Source organism: Lissotriton helveticus, chromosome 8 (genome assembly GCF_964261635.1).
Source record: "Lissotriton helveticus chromosome 8, aLisHel1.1, whole genome shotgun sequence".
NCBI classification, from domain to species: domain Eukaryota; kingdom Metazoa; phylum Chordata; class Amphibia; order Caudata; family Salamandridae; genus Lissotriton; species Lissotriton helveticus.
In genome coordinates, this window is record NC_136069.1 from 1,228,666,823 (window position 1) to 1,228,692,625 (window position 25,803).

General features: G+C 40.8%; 1 protein-coding gene across 3 annotated transcripts in view; it reads right to left on the reverse strand.

The window, feature by feature from the left end:
- Positions 1-25,803, reverse strand: part of TSGA10 (testis specific 10) — a 529,263-nt gene that overhangs the window by 385,973 nt on the left and 117,487 nt on the right. For all 3 annotated transcript variants that reach the window (XM_078658208.1, XM_078658209.1, XM_078658207.1), the window contains exons 2-3: positions 23,786-24,001; positions 21,015-21,080 (exon numbers count right to left, since the gene is read on the reverse strand). In XM_078658208.1, the coding sequence (XP_078514334.1) occupies positions 21,015-21,080; positions 23,786-24,001 (282 nt within the window). The remainder of the gene's footprint in view (positions 1-21,014; positions 21,081-23,785; positions 24,002-25,803) is intronic.

Genomic DNA, 25,803 nt, shown 5'->3' on the forward strand with positions numbered 1-25,803 from the left:
TAGTTTAGAGTCCAATGAGCCATCTAAATCACTCAAAGTGTCCAACTACTGAAAACATTTTAACTTTTTGTGTTCATGTTTGTTAATATCATCCTATGAGAAGGGTCTGTTGTACAGACTTGTATCCTCTTTTTTTAATATATAAGTCTATTTATCTTTCAGAAGCACACATCAAAACTGTTAAAAATACACATAGACAGAACACGAATATAATAGCGTTCATGTGAACATATAGGTCCAAAGACCCTCTATAGCAAGACACTCTCTGCCTAATACATCTAAAGTGCTGAAACACTATGAAAACAACTGTCTATGAAAAAAACAATCTTATTCTGAAACAGCTCCTAGGTAAAACTACCCTAATAGGCCTTACATTGCATGTCTTTCAGCTCCCTGGTTCAATGAATCACTAAGAATCAGTAAAAGTAAATGTAAAAAGCTTGAAAGGAAGTGGCGTAACCGTAATCTATTGGAAGATAGGAATACCTATAGGGTGGCCTTAAAAGTACACTATAAAATGGTGAGAGAGGCCAAGATGAACTACTGGCAGAGTAAAATTGCGGCTACAAAAAATAAGAGCAAAGAGATCTTTGGGATCATGAAGTCCTTTACGGCTCCAAAGGCAAGCAGTCAAGCAGCACCACTGTCAGCGGACTGGACGCACCTGGTGGCCCAGTCCATTCATGCCAAAATAGTGACAATCCAGCAGTCCTTCTCGTTGTCATCCAAAGATAATATGTCCTTGCTGAGTACGGAAGGGGATTCAATTAGGCCCCCTCCATCCTTGGAGCCCCCACAAGGCCCTCAGTTATTACACTTCCCGGCCATTGAAATTGGGGATTCACTCTCCTATCTGATGAACCTGAAATGTGGTTCACCAGTGGATGCATGGCCCACAAAGCTTTTACCAGCCCTTACTCCCACCATAAATCAACAAATCAATAAGGCTTTGAATTCCTCTTTGGCAGCTGATATTATGCCGCTTCTCTGGAAACAGGTGAAAATCCTGCCCCTCCTAAAGAAACTGAGTGCTTACCATCACATACCCACAAATTACAGGCCTATCTCCCTCCTTCTGGCTTTCTCAAAAGTGCTGGAGAAGGACGTAAACAAACTAATTATGGAGTTTTCTGAAAATTATAATCTTTTGCACCCCACTCAGTCAGGTTTCAGGGCTAATTATTGCACTGAAATGGCTCTGTTGCAAGTGACGGAACATCTAAAGGAGAAGCTGGATCAGGGGGGCAGAGCGATCCTCATATTGTTGGATCGGTCTGCAGTATTCGACATGGTGCCACATAGAAGGCTTCTGGATAGGCTGGAAAAAATGGGTTTTGGCGGTAGGGCTCTAGCCTGGCTAGCATCCTACCTGGAGGACAGAGACCACGTTGTTTTGACTCCCCCTTTTTTCTCTCCCATGCCCAGCTTACAGGTGGGAGTCCCTCAGGGCTCCTGCTTCAGCCCTACCCTTTTTTAACCTGTAAATGTCTCCCCTAGCAACACTGGCGGAGACCTATGGTGCAAAGATAATTTCATATGCTGACGACACTTAGCTGATTTTCTTTTGCAACAGAGGTAATGAGTCTGATGGGGGCGTGATTAGATCTTGCCTCACAGAGGTCCTCAGGTGGCTGTAGGAGAACCAGCTTAAGTGTAACTCTGACAAGTCAAAAATTATTTTCTTCAGGCTGCCCGTAGTGCACGACTGGAGTCAATGGTGCCCAGAATAATTCTCCACTCCCAGTGGGGCTCAATCCACAGTTAGGACTCTGGGAATCCATATTGATAATGCTCTTTTTTTACGTTCCCAAGTTCAGGCCCTGGTGGGGACCTGTTTTGGACTACTTCGGATGGTGAGAAAGTACATTCCGCTTCTCCCGTTAGACTCTAGGAGGATTGTGATCCAGGCAGTGATCACATCCAGACTAGACTATGGGAACATCCTCCACCTGGGTCTGCCTGATTTTCTCCTACAACACCTTCAGGTGTGCAAAACTCTGTAGCCAGGGCTGTTCTCCATCCAAAATCGAGGTCCCACATGGCACCTCACCTTAGAGCCCTTCATTGGCTCCCGGTGAGGGAGCGGATAAAGTTTAAGACCATAGTAACTTTCTTTAAGGCTCTTCATGGCAAGGGGGCCAGCTACCTCAGAAGACGTGTCGGTTGGAACACTCCGACAAGAGCACTGAGATCAAACTCTGTGGTATATGCATGTGTCCCTAAGGTGCACCTGGCACGTAGGGGCGGTAAATCCTTTAGCCTCCTGGGGGCACAGGCATGGAACAAACTCCTGCTGCCCCTTAGACTTTCTCTGGACCTGACGAATTTGAAAAAACTGTTGAAAACTTGCCTCTTTGGGAGTTAAACCATCTCTATGACAATATTGTGTGATTCGGTAGCGCCGGGACACTCCTTGTGGAGTAGCTGAGCGCTTTATAAACTGCCATCATTCATAGAAATATCTGGATAAATGGTATTCCATTATGCCTAAAGCGCAGTGTTTAATGAACTACATAAGAATACAAAAACCTGCTTGCCTCTATGAACTGCAGCAATTCTAGTGATTCAATGGTGAATTAATAATAATCATTTTATGATAATAGACGATTCCACATTATTTCCATCGAAACAATGTGCCCCACCAATTCACAAATTTAAAATTAGCACCTACATACATGGCACAGAGTTCTGCAGATTGTCTGACACGGACATTTTAACATACCATTCCTTAAAAGAGGGGACAAATGGAGTTTTAAACTTCTGTAGTATCAATGAGTGGGCCACAAACATTTCTACATAGATCAGCTTCTGAAATGTCCTTGCTGCACCCTGCATAGGACAATACTCCAATAGGTGGAACATTTCATTATTAGGAATTTCTATAAGAAACATTTCATAAAGATCCTTAAATATGGAGCACCAGAAACCATTCAATCTGTGACACTGCCATATGGCATGAGACCAATTGGCCGTGTATAGAGAGTAACATTAGATCAGTTAATCTTATTGGACAGACAGATTTTACCTTCCAAGTTAGGAGGCTAATACATAAGCCAAGTTGAATAAAACTGAATTTTGAGGAAGTTGGTACCCCTCAGAGTGGAAAAATTGAACTCATTAATCTTGAGCCAAGTTTCTTCAGGGAAAAAACATCTTATTGCTTATTCCATTTGTTATTTTTTTTTAAATATAGGCTTGGCTGTTTGAGGTCTGCCAGATAGTGCTTGCAATTCCCAGCTTTTCGTTTGGTGTTTGTTTTTTGACCAGTCTCAAAATCAAGTTCTCCTTATTACATATAGTTGAAGGTAAATTTTCTCTGAAAGAGAGCTGAAGTATATTGAAGGACCAAAAGATAATGTTCTCATCTACTCTAATTGCTCCTTCAATACCAGACCATGATTCCCATCTGTCTTCTATAAGAAAATTTCTTATTCTGGAAAACCCATTTTGTTTCCATTGCAGATCGTTCTTGAGTTGATGACCTCTTGGTCTTTAAAATTCCAATCCTCAAGGCGAGTTGAAGTTTTAACATATGGGATATGAAAATGGTTAAAAAACTGAGTAGTCCTTGTAAGGAACCAGTGGAGCATTTTACATTTTACTTTTTGGGGAGCTTTTACCAGGATGTAGGATAGCGTTAATATTGAAGTCTTGCAGCATTATCTGTATCAGCTCGTTATCTTGGATCGGTTCAAACAGCTGCAACTCAAAAACCTGAGAGAGTGTTGTGCAAAATAGGCAAAATAATAGGTTTTTAAATTGGGAAGGGGTATTATTTAATAATAGCTTCATGTTAAGTTTATTGATCTTATAACCTCAAGTGCCTAGTATGGAGTAGAATATGAGTAGAGCATGATTTATCAGGTTTAAACAACAACGTGATGTTGTCTGCGTACAATTTGATTCAAGCTATATGATGGCATAGGAGAAAGGATGATATAACCATTTCCAATCACAATTGAGAGAGGCTCTAAAAAGAGAGTGAATAGGTAGGTGACAAACGAAGCACTGACAGAATACTGGAACTGAAAATATTGGGTGGACAGAATATTGTGTAGAAAATAACAAGGACCAAATATCGAGAAGGTAAGTGCAACTAGGTAGTGTATGGATTTACTATTCTTCATTCCACATCTACATGTTTTGAAGATATATATATATATATATATATATATATATATATATATATATATATATATATATATATATATATATATATATATATATATATATTGTCAAGGTATATATATTTGGAGTGATATATACTAAAACTTTACTTACCTTCAAGATATTTTTGTTCTCAATATTCTGAACACACTATTTTGGCCAACGATATTTTTGGTTCCGATATTCTGTCTAAACATCACGAAAGGCAACCCTGCCTAGTCCGTCTCTTCACTTAAAATCAGGCTGCTTCCTTTAATTTGATGAACAGTCTGGCTGTCACCCCCGTATGTAATCTAGCAATGGCTTGTATAATATGTGTGGGAAATTCAAATAACCCTCAAATATAAGGAGTGTCCCAGGCCACCAAATCAAAAGACTTTTCAGCATCAAAAAGAAAGTGATTGTGGGTACCTGTTTAACCGAAAAGATGTCCACGGCCTCCATTAAATTATCTGTATAAGAATTAGGATGTTAACAAGGGATAAAACTGTTCAGGTCACTACGAATTAGCTTACCGAAGACAGCATTAAAACGATTTGCAATTCGTTTCATGTACAATTTGTTGTTAGTATTTAAAAGAGACAATAGATGATATGAGTTGGGATCTAAATGAATTTTGTCTTTTTGTAGAAAAGAGACTATTGCGCCGATATTGAAGCTATGAAGGCATACCAGGCCACTTGGAGCGGGGTGGTATCAATATTTCTATCAAAATTCAGCTTTTTTTCCCTAACCCAGCTTTAATTTCCTACATAGCTTTTAGAATACCCACCTTCTTGGGATCTTGACCCTATTAATACCTCCAATACGCAATTAGAATACCAATTGGCCCAAATCCCCATTTGGTATAATTGTGACAGCTACGGACTTAACCGAAGTGGAGGTCAGGAAACAATATGAGGGCTGCTGAGTGAAATTTGACAAAAACAGGTATATTCCTGCTCTTCAGGGAAATGAGTTCTCCATGGAATGACAAGCCCCAATCCTGCCCTCAAATAGTTCATTGCTCTACCAAAGAATAAAAGAAAATGGGGTTTTCTTCGAATGGGCAAACAAACTCACTACAGTGCGGCGGGTGAAAGTGATGGTACAACTAACCAGACACCGTATGCCCTCTTTACCGTGTTGCAATGAATGGATCTGTGCAGATACACCCCTTGAAATAAAAAATGCAATTTCTCTATGAGCTGCAATAATAGATGTAAACCAGTTAAAACCTGCCCATGTTTTAAACATTTTAAAGGCATTGAACTTTGTAGTCAAAATATGTGTTTCCTAAAATAAACCTGTAGATGATTTGTTAAAATCCAGGATTCGATCACGTGAGCTTTCTGCTTATTATTTAAACTAATGACATTAAAAGTAATGATTTCAGTTCATCATACATAAGAGTACCTCTTGTTTTCAAACATACCTTGACTGAATTGATTGAATTGCAACCATGGTTATACCAAACAACACTTATTTTCCCTTCTCCATGTTGAAAAAAGCTAAAACATTTAGTGTAAAGTGCAATTGTGCTTCTCTATTCCATAAATTGTATATAGTACTAATGTGACAAAGTGCCCAATATCCTTTTTTACTCACCTGCAAACGCAAATGACCCCGCCCCCACTCCACTTCCTCCATGCGGACAGGTAACCCTACCCAGTTCCTGTTTTCTGCACCACTGCACAGACGCAAGGCTCCTGGAACCATGACAACGTGCCTAGGCTTTTCGGCTCCTGTTAATGATCAATTGCCCGCCACCCCTCCAAGTCCCGTCCACGCCACCTCAGATATAAAAAATGGAAAAGATCCTTGCTTCCATCAGTGAGTGATCCTCTGGGATTACTGTAAAATCACTTTCTACTGAGGGGCCCAGACCTATGGTCAACTCAACAGTTGAGATGCTAACCAACTCTGTCCATGCCAGGCCCCACGTGTTAGGCTATTTTTTATATCATTTAAACATTTAAAAAACTTTACACATTCTTGGTCTTTTCAAACTAATGAAATTGGCCTCTTGCGATAGCCTTCAGATTTGACAGCTGTAGTAGGCGTGCCTGTACCCCTGCAGCATGAAAATGTAGGATCATATTTTTAACGTTTTTACTACTATGTCCAGTCTCTACTGTCATGTCTGTAATAACTTTAAATGTACATTCATTTAGCACTGAAAACCTTTTTTCTTTGATAGCTTTATTTAAGACCAGCTCCTTGACACTGAAATCCAAAAGATTGATTAGAATTGTATGAGGATATTTGGCATTTTGTGGAATCTAAGAAGGAACTCTGAGCACGTGTTATTGTCCGTGCAATCAGGCAGAATGTGGGCCAGAATGAGAGATTCTAATAAGGAAATGGGCCCCACACTCTGATCCCCTCCCTCAGGAACTCTTGTGATTCTTAAGTTAGAGCACTTCCAACTGCTCATTCTTATCACGTAGGAGTGTAATTCCCCTCTCTATCTGCTGTGTTTGCATAGTAAACTCAGATAGTCTATTCTCGCAGAAGGATACCTGTTACTCCATTTTTTTTATCCTGTTTGTTAATTTTTTCATTTGGTCCTCGATTTTAGCCATATGAATTTAGATATAATTTGCCATTTCAATTTGTTATTGTTTGACTGATTTGATTTCAAACAGAATTTACTCCAACAATGGCATCAGAGTTGGGATGTGGAAAAATGAGTGCTCCAAGGAAGGTCATCCCATGTTATCATCGTACAGATACGTATTCTGTGCTGGTATGGGTGAAATCTGCCAAGTGCTTAGAGATGGCTGTTCAGTGGAGGCTCTGGATCCACAACAATCTCCACATTACCTTCCATATCCACTCTTGTTGTTGAAGAAACAGGCTCACAGGTGAGATTTGGATTCAATGTTGGCTTCTGATGAAACAGTGGAACAAGCTCAATGATTATCTTTCTGGCTGCAGTGGCTTGGGGCTCCCTGCCTTCTCCATTTTAAACTGAGTGCTTATGGTGGTTGTAGTAGGAATGATTTCCTCTCCCTTGCACTAAAGAATGTACTTCACTCTTAGTAGCCTATGTTGCCTTGTAGTCTTTTCCTTCATTAATCTCATAACTCTCATATTGCTCAGTATCACATCAGAGTCAGACACCATCTCTTTCACTGTCTCAGCCGCAGGACGCAGTTTCCTGTAGGATGGTTTGAACAGGTGATGGCAGCTCCTCTACCTCAGATGAAATAGGCGAAGACAATGTATGCATCACCATAATGGCAGATTTGATCTGTTCTTGTAATTCTGGACAGTTCCCTTGGCCGAAGGACCGCAGGATCTGGCTCCCTTCAATGGTCTTGTGGCTTTAGAGGGAATTTTGAGCAGCTAACCTGGGTTACGAGGATGTTGCGGAGATAACAGTTTTATATGCGTTGGAGACTGCAGCATAAGAAAAAGGCTGGCTAGAATGTAAGAGAGCAGTATCCTTGAAGTCACTTAGCTACGTACAGCCCAGTGGACCCTAATGCATACATGCCCTCAAACCAAAGCAACCATCTCCAAAACTTCACCAGCTGCAGGTGCTTTTGGACCAAGTTCCCCGCTGCCCCTCTACTTGAGCCTTAAATGCCCACTTCTGGCCCAAATACAGTCCTGCAGCCTAGAAGCACCTTCAGCTCAGATGCTTGATTCCACCAGTGTCCAGGGTGGCCAAAATATGGGCAGACACCACAACTGCTAGCTCCTCAATAAAAAACCTGTGAATCTCCCACCTGATGTCGTGTGGACACCTGAGCTGAACTTCACCTCCATTAATCTAAGGGCACTGCTAGTCAACCAACATTGCAACACACCAGATCCGCTTGCGAGAAAACAAGATGTCAGATAAAGGAACCCAGCTGACTGAGAGGCAATCAAACTTGGCTTGATTTAGCAAGTCTTTGCTCCACAATACATCAGCAAACCAAGAGGAGCAAGCCATGGGGCGGCGTTCCAGAGGGAGCCGTAGTGTGAAGATGGGAGGCAGGAAGCCCGAAGTGGTGACGCTGCTATCAGGGGAACCATGTGCATCCCTTTATGACGATGATCCTATTGATCCTAAATTTTAACTGAGAAAAGGCATGGCATCAATTGAAGAACTTGCTGTGAGAAAAAGATTGAAGGAGTGCTGTTTTCCCTTAAAAATACAAAATGGAAACATGCGACTTACACCAATTGCAAAACGAGAAATGTAGTTTACAGTATTTTATGCCCTTGCGCCCTAAACTATATATTGGCAATACAAATCAGGAGGTGTGCCACAGAATTACCCAACATAAATCAAGAATTAAGAAAAACGTACAGTCAGCCCCTTTGGTGAACCATTGGAGGAGTATTAACCATCAAGAAAAGGATTTAACTTGGACAATATTGTCTAAGGTGGAACAAGATTTCCGTGGAGGGGATTTAGAGCAAAAATTAATTCATTGAGAAGCCCTGCTTATAGTTAAATTTAATATGGCTGTAGATGACCTAAATGAACTATCTGAAATCTATAGATTAGGATACTGAAAAAAACGAAGGTGATCCTTATGAGCAGGAAATATAATCTCTACAAAAAGAAAAAGATTGCCAAAAGCGCTTTTGTGGATAAGTACCTAGGAGCGTTCTAACTTATTTCACAATGCTAATAAAGTGATGTCCCTTTCGAATCATTGAGATTGAACTACACCTCCCAGCACTCAACAGAGCAAAGCCATGTGACGCTTAGACAGCCTTGTACGTTACGCACCCAGAAATTAAATACAAAGCGTTGTTTGGACAAGCACCTAGGAGCGCTTGTACCCATAATGTTAATAAAGTTGCGTCCCTTTGTAAATCATCGAGATGCAAACTACACCTCCCAGCAATCAACAGATTAAAGCCATGTGACTCTTAGACAGCCTTGCACGTCACGCACAGGATACCCGGAAGTTAAATACACTGATAATGAAAGTGTTCGGAGCACAACATCTCAGACCGTGATTCACGGAAAGAAGAAAAAAGTTGGAAACAGCCACTTTGGATAGAAGGTAATTGTTCGAGGGGCTTGCAATGGAATTGTTTAAGGTTTTCGAGTTCCAATGGAAGAAATAGGGCCAGCTTGGGGAAGCAGACAGCCATCATGTGTCTGTTAGGAAGAGGCAGTAAGACTAGCCCAAGCGGTCTCTTAGAAACATCAGCTAACATTAAGTGCTATCTAACAACAATATATCTCATCACCCTATACAACGCGTGCCGGTGGGGGAGAAAAAAGATTACTGCTCCACGCTGTAAAATATACACCAAAGAACTACACAGTACTGATACCTTATTCATGCTCATTCATTTTCGGAGGGCCATATTGAAAGTCCAACAACATGTGCCACAGACCACTTTTTCAGTCTGAAATTAATCCTTTACTTCAATTTGTTTTTTAAATATAAAAAATGCACATTCTACAATTCTTCAAACCATTACACGTTGCACCTCAAAAACATCTTCTAGTTAAAATACATTCTCATACTACTCAAACATTCCTCCCACTTTATCCCATTCCATACATACACATGTCCTGTCCTCACTCACCACATCACCAGCATTTACCCTAAACAGAAATCGATTGGTTTCTCTTTTGAACCTTTCAACTAAATGCCATCGAAAAAGAACTACAACAAAAATGTACTGTCTCAAACAATTTCAACTTTGTACACAATTCTTATGGCTAAAAGAAAGCAGGCCTACGTGTTTCAAACCCCTTCGGTTCACTGGGTTCTCATTAGGACCTAAAAGCTGGAAACAAACAAACAGAAAAACTCTTTCAGTCACTGTAGATGCCCAGGCCAGCCTCCCATTGCTCTCTGTTGGCCTTTGGCAGATTTCGCTTACCTTCAACCTTGCCTAGATTGTCCAATCTAACAAGCTCAGAAATATCACCTAAATCAAGAAAAGACACAAATCGAAACACAAACCTTTAGTAATTCTAATCTGCACTGCACTCTCTTTGTCTCACGGTACATTTAAAGAGGCATAGTTGTCTTACATGTATATCTCTCAGGACCCTCCTCTCGTTTGGATCCTCCGTTCTCAGCCGAAAATTCCTAAAACACAACAAAGCCCTTTGAACACCTATTTCTCGATTAGACCAAGAGTGTGCTCTTAGTGTTACAAACTTTTTGGTACTTACTTGGGCGGTGGGATCGTGTCATCTCCACTCGTCCTCGTTTGTTTAGTTTGTAAAGATCTAAGGGGCAGAACCATATCAAAAAGCGAGTATGTGAAGACAGTGCGTCACGAGTTACTTCGCCAGAAAGAAGTCTATAGGGAGTCTTTTGTTTGAAGCCTACCTCCTTAGTTGAGGGACCAGTCCTCAGTGCCTCTGTGTGCCGCTATGATTTCTCCTGCCGCGGAGTCGGTGCGTGTATGGTGGATACGCCGGCATTCAGATGTCTTAAACGCGCCGCACTTCCGGTTTCGGCGTTTCTGGGAGTTGTAGTGCAACAGTTGTGAAAACTTAATTCTTTGCGTGGCATACTATAGAACCCTGCTTCTGTTGTATAAATATCGCAGGCGGACATGGTTCTATTCCAACCGTTTCAACCATTAGTTTTCGGCTTGTCATTTTCCGCATTCCCAATCGATCTCTGTGTGCTTAGCGCTCCTGGTAATTGTGGTTCCCTGCTTGTATTTGGAAAACTTTATTCATAACTGTATTCTCCGTATCCGTATAGGAGGCATAGATGGGCCCTTGGTCTGTTGGACTCAAATCTAAACCAGCATTGAAACTGTGCGGTCTATTACCCAATGCTATATCTTTACATTTAGATGGTCGTGTCAGCTTGGTAGCGCGCTTGTGATCCTTCTGATTTATTCTCAGCGGATGAATGGACTGCCGGAGGTGGCCATAACTACGCCATCCTGTGCCGGACTTCCTTATCTTGTCTTAATCAAGCTTTCAGCTTAATTTATAGATGTCTGATAATTCGTTTAGCCCGTCAACTGCTGTATTAAATTTTACTATTAGCATGGCTTCTCTCCTGGAGAGTTTCATCTCTATATCTCTGCCCCTGGGGTCCTGTTCGACTTTAGATATGACGGTCCATTTCAAATCCCTTTCTGTGTGATTGTTTAGCCTCCAGTAATTGACCAGCCGTGCCATTTGAATGTTTTTTTTTATTCTTGATTTGTGCTGCGAAGTTCTGAATGTCACCTCTTGATTAGTTTTTCCTACGTACAACATTTTGCACGGGCATCTTATTCCATAGATTACTTTTATTGATTTGCAATTGGTAAACGCCTCGTGTTTCCAATGTGTCGAGTTATGTGTAAACAAAACTCCTTCTTCGGTGGTGGCACAACAAATGCAAGTCCCACATTTATGGTGGCCTAGCACTGGAGGGAGGCCTACGTAGTCTCTCACTGAAATCTGTTTGGTTTGAGGCAATGCTGCATGAATTATTTGGTTGGCAATACTGCGATCTTTTTTGAATGCAAAAAGAAGATTGTTATATAGCGTTTGATTCAAATTTTTCACTAAGTGCCAATTTTGGTTTATTACTTTCTTAAGAACATTGGAATTTGGGCAGAATGTTGACACACACACAATTCTGTCTACTGATGCTCTTATCCTTTTTTCCAAGAGGACTTCTCTAGGGGTCCACCATGCCCTTTTCATTGCCCTTTTTAAAAAAAAATTCAGATACCCATGTTCTTTCAGGTTATCTGACAACTTTGTGGCATGGAGTATGTACTTATCCTTATAGTAACAATTCCGTCTTACTCTGAGGAATTGCCCGGAAGGCAAATTTTCCTTCAGGTTCCTAGGATGGTTGCTCGAAAAATGTAAGGCTTTGTTGCGGTCTGATTGTTTTTTGAAAAGGGTTGTGACTAAACCCCCTTCTTCAGGGTACACTTCCACATCAAGGAAAGCCATTTTTGTCTTCCAGTGATTCATACTAAACTTAATGTCTTCTGTTCTTCTATCCACCTGGAAGACCCATTGTTTCTGGGTGTGAATCACTGATTCAGCCAATCTCAAAATTCGTAGATAATTTTTTGAAACCATCCATGCCTCAAGTCGAGACCAATCGAGTTTGAGAAAAACCTACATCATCTAGTGGCACTGGACATGGTGTCGTTATACACTCAGATACCCCAGGATGAAGGCCTGGCAGTAATTTTTTCCTTCCTTGAAAGCAGAGAAAGACCAATACATGTACCAAAGGAATTCATAATGAACTGGCAAGCTTCACACTATTTTAATTTTAATGGTGAGTTCTACTACCAAGTGAAAGGAGTAGCGATGGGCTGTCTTTTTGCCCCTGAGATAGCCGTGTTATTAATGGCCAAATATGAAGAGAAATTTGTGTATAAAGATAATCCTTTTTCGAAGTTCATCGGGAACTGGAGCCGTTATCTAGACGACGTTTTTATGGTATGGACTGGCAACGAAGAAAGTCTGTGAATTCCATGAATGGTTGAACAATAGAACAGAAGACATTAAGTTCAGTATGAATCACTGGAAGGCAAAAATGGCTTTCCTTGATGTGGAAGTGTACCCTGAAGAAGGGGGTTTAGTCACAACCCTTTTCAAAAAACAAACAGACCGCAACAAAGCCTTACATTTTTCGAGCAACCATCCTAGGAACCTGAAGGAAAATTTGCCCTATGGGCAATTCCTCAGAGTAAGACGGAACTGTTACTATAAATATGAATACATACTCCATGCCACAAAGTTGTCAGAGAACCTGAAAGAATGTGGGTATCCGAAAAAACTATTAAAAAGGGCAATGAAAAGGGCATGGTGGACCCCTAGAGAAGTCCTCTTGGAAAAAAGGATAAGACCATCAGTAGACAGAATTGTGTGTGTGTCTACAGTCTGCCCAAATTCCAATCTTCTTAAGAAAGTGATAAACCAAAATTGGCACTTAGTGAAAAATTTGAACCAAACGCTATATAACAATTCTCCTTATGCATTAAAAAATGATCGCAGTATTGCCAACCAAATAGTTAGTGCAGCATTGCCTCAAACCAAACAGATTTCAGTGAGAGACTATGTAGGCCTTCCTCCAGTGCTAGGCCACCATAAATGTGGGACTTACATTTGTTGTGCCGCCACCGAAGAAGGAGTTTTGTTTACACATAACTTGACACATTGGAAACACGAGGCGTTTACCAATTGCAAATCAAGAAATGTAATCTATGGAATAAGATGCCCGTGCTAAATGTTGTAAGTAGGAAAAACTAATCAAGAGGTGACATTCAGAATTTTGCTGCACAAATCAAGAATCAAAAAGAACATTCAAACAGCACCGCTGGTCAAACACTGGAGGCTAAACAATCACACAGAAAGGGATTTGAAATGGACTGTCATATCTAAAGTCGAACAGGACCCCAGGGGTGGAGATATAGAGACAAAATTCTCCAGGAGAGAAGCCATGCTAATAGTCAAATTTAATAGAGCAGTTGACGGGCTAAACGAATTATCAGCAATCTATAAATTAAGCTAAAAGCTTGATTAAGACAACATAAGGAAGTCCGGCACAGGATGGCGTGGGTTTTTGATGGCCACCTCCAGCAGTCCATTCATCCACTGAGAATAAATCAGAAGGATTAAGTATCAAAGAAAGAGACAGAAGGCCTATTTCCCACTCAAGGAGGAGTGGGTAGGTCCAGCATAAAAGAAGCCTCAATAGATACCATACAAAAATGGGTTTTATGCTGTTCCTCTATCAAAAATGCTATTTGGAGTCAAAAGCGACTGGATCGCACTGTACCCTAGAAAGGGCATAGGTGAGGATCCATATGTTGGATCATAATGCCCTCACACACCCTTTCAGGTGTCATGCTTCATCATCTGTGCTGCTCCTCGTTGGGTTGGCTGTGCAATACCAAACGGGCTCCCTAAAAAGGGGCTCTTTGTCGGAGATCTTCTATCCAACTGCCGTGTGGTGAAGTGTGGGTATAGGGCCTGTATTGTGTAGACGCAGTGAAGTGATGTAAAATAAGACTGGGAGTACCTAGAAGGACAACATTTTATTCTGGGGGTCTCCTGTCCTAGTTAAAAACAGTGTACAAGGCACTTGCCCGAAGGATTTTCGTGCGTATTCATGTCCTCGATAGAGTATGTGGGTCAACATGTTTCTCGCTAATGGTGTACTAACCCTGCGATTCTTCAGGACCTAAACAAAAAAAATAAGCTATCTACAATTATAGGAAAAAGGCATATGTAGTATTGCACACTCGGGTTATATTTTTACCCCAAATTTTCCTTTAACCTGCCTGGATCTACCTACTATTTGTGGTCCCCAGGCTTCAACAGTGCTCCTGTATGTGAAAGGATTGCAGCGTCGTGCATGTGTCCTCTGATCTACCCTCCTCCACCGGGTCCGGGATAGCAAAATGTTGTAAGTAGGAAAAATTAATCAAGAGGTGAGATTCAGAATTTCGCAGCAGAAATCAAGAATAAAAAAAAATATTAAATCGGAGCCGCTGGTCAATCACTGGAGGCTAAACAATCACACAGAAAGGGATTTGAAATGGACCGTCATATCTAAAGTCGAACAGGACCCCAGGGGCGGAGATATAGAGATGAAACTCTCTAGGAGAGAAGCCATGCTAATAGTCAAATTTAATACAGCAGTTGACGGGCTAAACGAATTATCAGAAATCTATAAATTAAGCTGAAAGCTTGATTAAGGTAACATAAGGAAGTGCGGCACAGGATAGCGTGTTTTTTTTTATGGCCACCTCCAGCAGTCCATTCATCCACTGAGAATAAATTAGAAGGATCACAAGCGTGCTACCAAGCTGACACGACCATCTAAATGTAAAGATATAGCATTGGGTAATAGACCGCACAGTTTGAATGCTGGTTTAGATTTAAGTCCAACAGACCAAGGGCCCATCTATGCCTCCTATACGGATACGGAGAATACAGTTATGAATAAAGTTTTCCAAATACAAGCAGGGAACCACAATTACCAGAAGAGCTAAGCGCACAGAGATCGATTGGGAATGCGGAAAATGACAAGCCGAAAACTAATGGTTGAAACGGTTGGAATATAACTTTGTCCGCCTGAGATAGTTATACAACAGAAGCAGGGTGCTATAGTATGCCACACAAACAATTAAGTTTTCCCCTCTGTAAGGAGCAGCACTACAACTCCCAGAAATGCAGAAACTCGAAGTGCGGCGAGTTTAAGACATCTGAATGCTAGTGTATCCACCATACACGCACCGATATCGCGGCCGGAGAAATCGTAGCAGCACACGGAGGCACTGAGGACTGGTCCATCAACTAAAGAGGTAGGGTTCAAACAAAAGACTCCGTATAGACTTCTTTCTGGCGAAGTAAGTTGTGATGCACGGTCTTCACATGCTCGCTTTTTGATACTGCAGGTTCTGCCCCTTAGATCTTTACAAAATAAACTAATGAGGACGAGTGGAGACGACACAATCCCACCGCCCAAGTAAGTACCAAAAAGTTTGTAACACTGAGCGCACACTCTTGAGCTACTCGAGAAATGGGTGTCCTAAGAGAAGGGCTTTGTTGTGTTTTAGGAATTCTCGGCTGAGAACGGAGGATCCAAACGAGAGGAGGGTCCTGAGAGATATACATGTAAGACAACTATGCCTCTTTAAATGTACCGTGAGACAAAGAGAGTGCAGTGCAGATTAGAATTACTAAAGGTCTGTGTTTTCGATTTGTGTCTTTTCTTGATTTAGGTGATATTTCTGAGCTTGTTAGATTGGACAATTTAGACAAGGTTGAAGGTAAGCGAAATCTGCCAAAGGCTAACAGAGAGCAATGGGAGGCTGGCCTGGGCATCTACAGTCACTGAAAGAGTTTTTCTGTTTGTTTGTTTCCAGCTTTTAGGTCCTGATGAGAACCCCGCGAACTAAAGGGGTTTAAAACGCGTAGACCTGCTTTCTTTTGGCCATAAGAATTGTGTAGAAAGTTGAAATTGTTTGACACAGTACATTTTTGTTGTAATTCTTTTTCTATGGCATTTAGTTGATAGGTTCAAAAGAGAAACCGATCGATTTCTGTATAGGGTGAATGCTGGTGATGTGGTGAGTGAGTGAGGATAGAACATAAATATGTATGGAATGGGGTGAAGTGGGAGGAATGTTTGAGTAGTATGAGAGTGTATTTTAACTAGAAGGTGTTGTTGAGGTGCAACGTGTAATGGTTTGAAGAATTGTAGAATGTGCATTTTTTATATGTAAAAAACAAATTGAAATAAAGAAAAGGATACATTTCAGGCTGAAAAAGTGGTCTGTGGCACATGTTGTTGGACTTTCAATATGGCCCTCCGAAAATGAATGAGCATGAATAAGGTATCAGTACTGGCAATTGTGTAGTTCTTTGTTAAATTGAGGCTTGGCCTTACTGTTTTGAGCCCAAACCCGGTTTTGCTATTAGTAAAATATACACCAGCTCACTAGAAGCTTTTTTGATTAACATGATACATTGGTTCTTTTAATTAAAATTAAAGATTGTTTTTTGCAGGCAAAGCTGGTCCCGTATGGAGGCTCAATAACCTTATGACCAGATGAGGAACGCTTGAAGGTATGTAAGATTTCTCAAAACAGATCTTCAACAGTAGACAAACCACCAAGGTCCCCCCTTTTTCAAAGATTTCCTTGTCATTGCAGGGAAGCTCCCCCTCACTCAGTCTCCATGAGCCACCTTGAATTCAGAAAGGCTCTGCAGACATGAAATAAGTAGTTGGCCATGAACTTCTCTCTACCCTGACAGTTTCGTTCTAAACTAATGCCACTCAGTTTCATGACATGACTGATAAAATGTTCTCTGAGACGTTTTTACTTTACTTTTTTTGTTTCGTCCCAGAAATTTAGAAGATAGAACCTGAATGAGTCCTATTGCGAAATTGGCTGCTTTCGCAGAATAGGTAAACGAATCGCTTTGAGACTTATCTCTCTAGGGAGGCTCTAATGGTTAGTGTTTTAAATGCTGAAAAACTTGAAGGCATGTCTTTTAAGTCCATCTCTATTTGACATTGAAATGAAGCACTGAAACATCAAGGAAACTTCAGAGTGTGATCTGTCACATCCCTAATTCAGTTAGAGAAATAGGTGGAACAACAGGACAACATCGCAAGGGCTAATCGATTAAGTATTTTGGGTATTCTGCAGGAGGAGGAGGAGGGAGAAGACAGGATAGATGTGATCACACATCTTCTGTGAACAGAGGTGCTGGGCATAAGGATGTCACCTCTCTGGAATTGCATAAAGTGCTACAACTGATCAGGAGAGGCCCAAGAAGAGGCATGCGGTGGCAGGGACTGTCCTTGTGGAGCTCGGGATCCTGCAAAAACTAAAGGATGTTACACAATCTGCATCACGACAGGGAGGCTGCACCTTCATAGAGAACAGAGTGATGGTGTCTCCTGACCTAAGCAGGATGATACAGAAGAGCAGATAAGAACTCCAGAATTTACAAAGAAGTTGCTGGTAGCCAGTCCTGATGGCTCATTTCACTGCAAAACTGAAGGTGCAGTGCAGAGAGAAGTGCTATGTCTTTACAGACCCACAGACAGCTAAGGCTGTTGTTGAGAGAGGAAAACTTAATTCTCAGGGGCTGTGGCATGCTCGGAAAAGACTTCAGATTTGGGGAATTAAGGTAGCTGGAAATTTAGATGAAGTATTCAGTGGCACGGGCATTGAGCAGAGTTTGCATAAAGAGTAATTTCTTCCTCCTCCCATTTCCCTATGAGCCACTCTTTTGAGCCTCATCAATAATGGTTGAACGCTCTCGAAGAGCACAATTGCTTGATTGCACTTTTTTTTGTCCTGGATAATAAATACTTTCAAACATAAGCAATAAAACTGGTAGGTTTGCCACAAGTGTGTAAATTCTGGTATGTTCTTCACCAGATGGTTGGTTTGGATGAGGGATTGTGTATCTGTGTTTTAGAAGTGTAAGTTGAGGCAAGTCTATGGGAGAGCCAAGATGCACCATGTCAGTAACTAGCTGTGGTTTCCATTTGTTTCCCTTTTTAGGGCTTGGCTGGAGAATACAGATTCCAAAGCTCTCGGAAGAGGAGTTGAAGCCCCGATCATCTTTTTGATTCGTTCGCGTCATTTTGCATGCAAAACCCTGGCTTCTCATTGTAAAGGAGACTTCTTAGTCCATCCTTGTCGCCGCCTTGTCTCCTTTTGGCCAAGCACACCGGGATTTGATCTTTTACAGGTGGCGTGACACTCTCTCCGTCATTTGTCCCTATGCACTTTTTTTTTCTCACTCAGCTTTGGCAAAGGCAGCCGTGTGTTTACTTTCGCATCGCGCTTTCACTTAAAGTGAAACGCAATGCGAAAGTAAACACGCGGCTGATTTTGTGGTACCGCGCTTGTTTTACTTGTGCAGGCGGGGGAGCTTCAAGTAAAGCCGTATCTTGTTTTTTTCTGCTCTCCTATTTTCTTGTCCTCTGTTTTAATTCCCCCTCTGAAGTTCTGCAGCTGCAGCGTCCCCTGGCGCACCTACTAAGCTGTGTGTTTTTTGTCTGCATGCGAGATCGTTAACCGGCCATCTGCAGAATTTTTTTAAGATCTCACTAGTGCCCCCTTAAATACACCTATATTGCTTTCCATTGAAGCGGAGGCCATGATGCTGCCCGCGTTGTGTAGACAGCAGGGCTATAGCCAAAGATTAATAATGTTAAAAAATATTAATAATAGTCTTTAGGCATGCTGTTTTGTAACCCTCAATTCTGCCTGCTCTGAAGATTGTGTACCTGCCTGTACAGCGCGTTATATGCAGCGGTAATAACAGCCTACGTGCTTGCATACATTTCCACAAGCCGGTCAGGTGTAGCTAACCGAATGTCCCTTTGGAACAGGGATGCTAGTCTGCGCCGATGAGGCGGAGGCACCTTTGATGTCGGGCATTATCTACACAGGAAGTGAAGCCGAAGACAGAATATTTCATTCTGGACAGGCTTTGCAAGGCTGCTTTGCACAAGCACAGAGTGGGAGGAACTTGTGGTTTTTTTTTTCATTCTGGAGCATATGGCACGGTTTTTGGGGGCAAACATACAAATGTAGTATCTATGCTTCTTAGATTTTCGATTGTGAGGCAAATCAAAAGAACATACACTATCCCAGTAAAAGGATAATTTAGACCCGGAAGCTAACATGTGTTGGTCAAGTCTATATATTGCTTGCGTTGATCCAATAAAAGGTTTAATCGTCTCAGCAGAATCCACCTGCAGGGACAAATTACAAGGGCGTTCATCTTAACAGGTTCCCTATAAGTTTTTTTACACACAACGCTAACCCATTACTCCCCTTTATAAGACAAATGCAAGGGAAATCAGAGACCGCAACTTCAAATGCTACCATTTCTTTTCCTAAATGAAAGGTTTGAGAGTACTCGGAACCACTGATCTCACACATTTGCATAGAATCACAACGGCAACCGGCATACCGGAACATTGCTCTGTGTGCCTTGCAGCGGCGCTGAAGATTGAACAACCACAATTTCTGAACACATATTTGCCCCTGACAGGAATTCAGAGAAACGCACACTACTTTCAGCCACAATTCAATTGTGCCCGTTATAAACACTTGGATGCGACTCAGTTCGAATTATGCACTACACAAGAGCAATATGCTGCCTGTAAAAAAAAAGTATCACAACATCCTTGAACAAGCACTAAAAATGCAATAGGTCTCGCCTTTTATTAAGCTAAAGCTTTGCTTTGCTATACAATACCATTAGCAAAGCAAATGGCTTTAACTTAATCAAAGGCGAGACCTATTGCATTTTCAATGCTTGTTATAATGAGAAGTATTCATGCTTGAGGCAATGGTGCGTCTGTTAAATGAGCATTCAAGCATCTTGTATATACAGGTTGAGTTTTGATGTCATGGAAGCTTTTCATCATTTGCTATGTTCCTAACGCCTTTCATAACATCTGTCTATGCCAAGGTGGTCTCTGTTATGTTTTACGCCATGCTTTTCAGCCCGGAGCACTATGTCTTCAGCCTCAGTCCAGTATATGACCCTATTCCCACCACTAGGCAATTGATGTGGCCTAGTCTCATATCCACACCATGGTAAGGCATCTCTCAGCTCAGACCAGGCAGGGTCTAGGAATCTGCTTCCTGGTTTCCTTTTTGCCTAGAGGGTCATGTGGCCAGCAGGTGTGATTCAGGTTCTGTTCAGTGTCCACTCCAATGTGGCTGTGATTTTTCTTCCAGTACATGTGTCCAGTACGCCCTTACTATACGGTAGAGGTCTGCCTCGGAGGAGCTGCCTTAAAGACCGCATATATAATACCTGACTCCATCTTGCACCTTTATCTGCAAATACAGTCAAAAACATAGTTTGTATATCAGATTTTCTTTGCTCCCAGTATCCTCGTCAATCACCAGGAATGACAGCTAGTGGCAACACAAGGCCTAGAATGCACTGGAACATTATTCATGACATAGGTTGAGTAGTGATTGTCAATACTTTTGGAGAGGGAGCAGGCTCCAATCAGGGTGTCAAGTGCAGGTAACAACCCTTATCTGTAAGAATTTCAGGTATTATCTCCTCATGCCCTCACTCACACCAGTACAAAACACATTTTTACTGGGCAGCTCATGGTCTCATGGGCAAAAAGTTATAGATCAGAGTCATCATTCCTCAAATTGACCTTCGGAGAACGTAAATCTATCAGTTTCCAGTTCATTTAGACTCCAGCAAATTAAAGTTTTAATATCTAATGAGATACAACTTTCGCATTTGATATACTAAATAATCAGCTAGCTCATAAAAGTGCACTTAACTTGTAGTTTAAAATAGCAAGACTCATCAAGATTAATTGTAAATGTTGAGAACCACCATTAATGTACTGTTCAGTGTATGTATATCTTGGAGTCAAGATTTTACTTACAGAACGCAAATCTTGATTTTCACTCTCGAGCACTTCAATAGTTCTTTGCTTGTGTTCAATTTCAACCTGGAAAACAATACATATTGATAATGTTTAGATGTTCAACATTAAAAGCCCTCAATATGTGGTTTAAAAGACCTTCGGTTTTATGCTATTGAGAGAAATTTACAAATGTTGGCTGTAGAACTGGAAATAGAGTGTATTTATTTAGTTTGGGAAATTTAGAACACCATGTGTGATTGTCAGAATGCTTCAAGGTACAGTGAGCTGTTATAAGAGAATAATAATTTTACAGCTGAAATAGGGAGGCTATGGAGGCACAGGTCCTGTGACTGCTTAGCTTGGTGGAAAAGGAATGCTTTAAACAACTTCAATACATTTCTTTCTCCCTTTGTGCTCTTAAATCTGGGAAAAGGGGATTCCTGGCTTCTAGTTCTTTAAATGTGAATGGATTACAGTACAGCTATAGTCTAGGCTTGCAGTCCAGTGTTTAAATCCAGTGTTTAAGAATGTTGTGATGTAGAAAGGGGATCTGGTGACGAGAATATGATGCAGAGAATATGGTGAGTGGGAAATTCCAAGGAAAGACTTGTGAGCTGTAAGAAGTTGTTGAAGGCCATACATCCTTGAGCAAACTTGAACCATATTAAGAAGATTTGGAGAGTTCTGGTGTTTACGGCGACAATTACTTCGATGAGGGAAATGTGTTCATTTGTCCGTCATGTGTTATAAGTTTTGAGGGCTCCAAAGTATAAAGTATAGGCAATAAGAGAATAAAAAAAATGTTAGCACAGAGGTGGAGAGCAAATGTTGGTCCTAAAGTACACTGGTCTGGATGGTTAGGCTAAAGGCAGTCTGTCAATTGGTAGTAGTGGGGCCTAGCATTGAAGGTATGTAAGAGCACTAATACTTTTTAAAAAGCCCAAAAACTTCTCAAATGTCGCTCAGAAATTACCTCTTTCTACCGAAAAATGCAATTTCACAGCCTGGATTGTAAAGCTGCCAGGCTCTGAAAGAATGATGGAAAAGCATTCATGTGGGAAATCTGATTTAGCGTTTACAACTTGTGAATGAGTAAACTAATAAACGTAAGTTTATTCAAAGGAGCAGTAAACAAGTACTGCCTGCAATTCTGCATCTTCACTTTTGCCTCCCCCATTGTTCAAGATTTGGCATCGTGAAAAGTTGTTCTCTGTGTACATGTCCTCGCTCTGGAGTAGATTACCTCTCAACTTAAAGACTCGGGTATATTTGAAATGTAACCAACAATTACAAATCCGGATCTATTCACACTAAGCTATGTCATTTTCATCTGTTTCACTAGCATCTCGTTGACTAATATTATGCCTAAAAATTACCAAAATACAAAATAGAAACCACTCATGGATATGCTAACTGTGACTCTTTCCAACAGGCTACAAAAATGTCCATTTCAGAGTGTCCAAAGTGCCCTCCCCATGTCCCATCTCCAGCTTTCCTGAATACCTAGTTCCAGCTACCTTTTAAGATTAGCAGCAACTACCATTCCCTTGCTACTCTTTGGCCATGACAGCTACTTGTACATTCCTAACAAGCAACCATTACAAATCCTTGGAACGCTGCCTGATCACTCTCTGAACATTGATAACCAGGTGCTTCCTCAAATTCAAGAAGAACAGAGGTACTGTATCCTTCAGCTCCAAATAAAACATTGGCCAGCAGGAAACTCACCCCACCTACCATCCTAGGAGGTCACTACACCAAGTCTCAAAAACAAAATCCTAGAGGTCATCTCAGCAATGAGATTTGATGCTTGTATCATACCATTGGTTAGTGTAGTACACATTTTCCACTATTTTTTGCAAATTATTGATCTACTTCATGCTGTCAGATAACAAATCGGTAGCCAAGCGAATAACTATAGACTTGCAGAATAATAAAATAACTCCTTCAACATGACTCTATGTGAGCGAAAATGATGTAGCCAAACATGTACTTGGTGAGAAAATATAGGATCAGATAACCCACCTTGAGGATTGCCCACCGGTTCTGTGTGGAGACACAGTCTGTCTCACCCACAAATAAACATATGCAAAATCATCCTCTTAATTCAAGAAATAAGATGCTGTGCCATAGGTCGCTCCCTCTGCTCTATAAAATGAAATCTTCTCCAAATCGCCAGAAATCTTTATGGCTCAAAAAGCAGATGCTGATAAGAAGTCCAGGAACCCACACGAAAGGCCATCTGTATCCTTCCTGCCTTCAGAATGAAACTGAAAACTCACTGCTTCGAAAACTCACAACACCTCCTCAGCCATGAAGCATCTAAATATGCCTGTCGATAGGACTGTACCTCAAAAGTCTTCAATCACTCACTCATTTGCATATTGCATGGAAACAGACTTATTTGTCTAAGCAAGTGAGAACAACCTGGCTTAAGGAAAGCTTTTTGAATAAGCTGGAATCGAAATTGATACTTTACAGAGTAACAACCTTAACAGGGATACAACTGGAACTATCTCAGCTTTCTTTTTCAGACAAATGGGTTCTTGTGGCCTGTTCAACCTCAGATGTGCCTATATCCAGATTAAGCATAGCTATGCAACATAAATGTCAGTTAGACTGTTGAAGAGCTATTTAGCTTTGTCGGCTAACAAACGTGCTAGTGGAACTTAGATTATACAGCAATGTATTGGGGATATAGAGCGTGTTATTAAATGCTACATGAGGAGGAAGCAGATAAGCACAAATCCAAAGACAGGTCTTAGGTTTGATAACAACATGTAGGCTACCTGTGTTGATTTAATCTCTTGCTCTGCTGTATCTATCACCAGTTCCTTATCTCGTTCCAATTGTTCTGCTAGTTTGTCGATTTCAGTCAGTTCTTTACACAGTTCTTCATTCTTGCGAGTTAAATTTTTCACTTGACCATTCACTGCCTCCTTACTCTCTTGCAGTTGTAAGATGCGGAACTCTAAGTCATTGTTAGTGTGTTGAAGCTCGTCAATCTAGAGAGTCGGAAGAAATAGAAACAGCATTACATTAACTTTCTGTGGCCTTTACTTCAATGATCTCAGAATATAGAGAAGTCACTTCGAAGTAGGGAATGAATACAATATCAAATAAAACATAACACATTTTGTAATTAGATGTTTTAGCATTATTTTGTGTAACTAACCTACTGTCAGGAAATATTCGGTTGTAGCTGTTCAGTGCAACCACAGTTACACCTAGAGATCTAATACCAAGCAGGCTTCATTTACTGGACAGATTGAACATATGGTACATAGAAACATGGGATCTTTAGATGCAATTATAAATGAGCAATACCCCAAGTAAGTTGTCTCAGTACCTCATTTTGATCATAGCCTTCTTATGTCATTCTGGAACACAAATGCCAATAGTGAAGTGGTCTTGTAGCAGCCAATTCAGCATAACTAAGAAAGACCTATACCCAAATCCTGCAGACTCTTTATTCCTGGCTATCTTTCTCTTCACCAGCATAACTGCTGAAAATATCCATAATGTATATCATTTGTCCGCTTTCTTCAATGGTACAATTGTTTGAGACAACCAGCAGATGCACACGTTTCAGTCTTGCCATCTAGTCAAGCAGCACGGTTTCTAACGCTTTTAAGAAAGCCTTCAAAAAGTTATCAACCTCAGGACATTTTCACATCAAATATACATACACACTGAAAAAGATAACAGTCCTGTCTGCCAACCTTCTTGCTTTGTCAATGCTTGCTTTGTTTTGTTATTGTTTTTTGTAAAACTTCATTGTGGGGGTTGTTGGGCACACACTTCATCAACATAAAACAAATGGTCTAAAAGGAAACATTTCTTTGTTTCGAACACACACATTGTCACAGTTGTCCCTGGTACTAAAGGGGACTACTTTGTGTGTGGATGTACTCAGTGTGAAAGAACAGAATGCTATTATTCATAGTGAAGGTAGCTAATGGCTTAAGTGGGCTGACCAGTTGTCCCATGATGCATGCTGTAGAGAGTGGAAGTAACAACTGAACAATGCATAAAGAGTGCTGGCTGAAAGCTCCTTTAAGTAAATATATTATATATAATATTTCTAAAGTCAAAATGTTTATCGAACACCACACTTAATAATCAATTGTTAGTTTTCCACATACACTACATTTGTCACGTACAGTAGCCCTATGATTGTATGTTGTTTGAAGCATAGGAAGGGGGGCAACAGTGTCTGTAAAAAATACATTGAACTAGTTAATATCAAGAATTACTAGATACTTTTTGACATCTAAAAATGCTCTCTTTCATTTTGTCAATATGAGTATACTGTCACAACTACGTTCTACAACTTCTCCTATTTAATGTACTCCTTGTTTAGCTTCAAAGCATTCTTTTTTAAGTCAGAAGGTGACTTCCCTGTTGCTTAAATATCCGAGAGCATGCAAAACTCTATATGCCGGCAGAATATTTGTAAAACCACTTCAATGTCCATGTCCCGACCTCATGGCTGAAAGAACAATTTGAGATAAATATTCTTCTTTTAGTAAATGTATGGATTTTATAACCTATAGGGGCCAGTAGTTGGTAAAAGGACATGGGGCCTGATTCACAAAAGTAATCTGAGACAAAATCCTAACTTTACGACTTTCGGCATTCACAAAAGACATTTAGGAGTAGTAAAGTTAGGATTCCTAACTTTACTACTCCTAAACTGAGACAAAATCCTAACTTTACGACTTTCCGTATTCACAAAAGCCATTTAGGAGTAGTAAAGTTAGGATTCCTAACTTTACTACTCCTAAACTGAGACAAAATCCGAAGT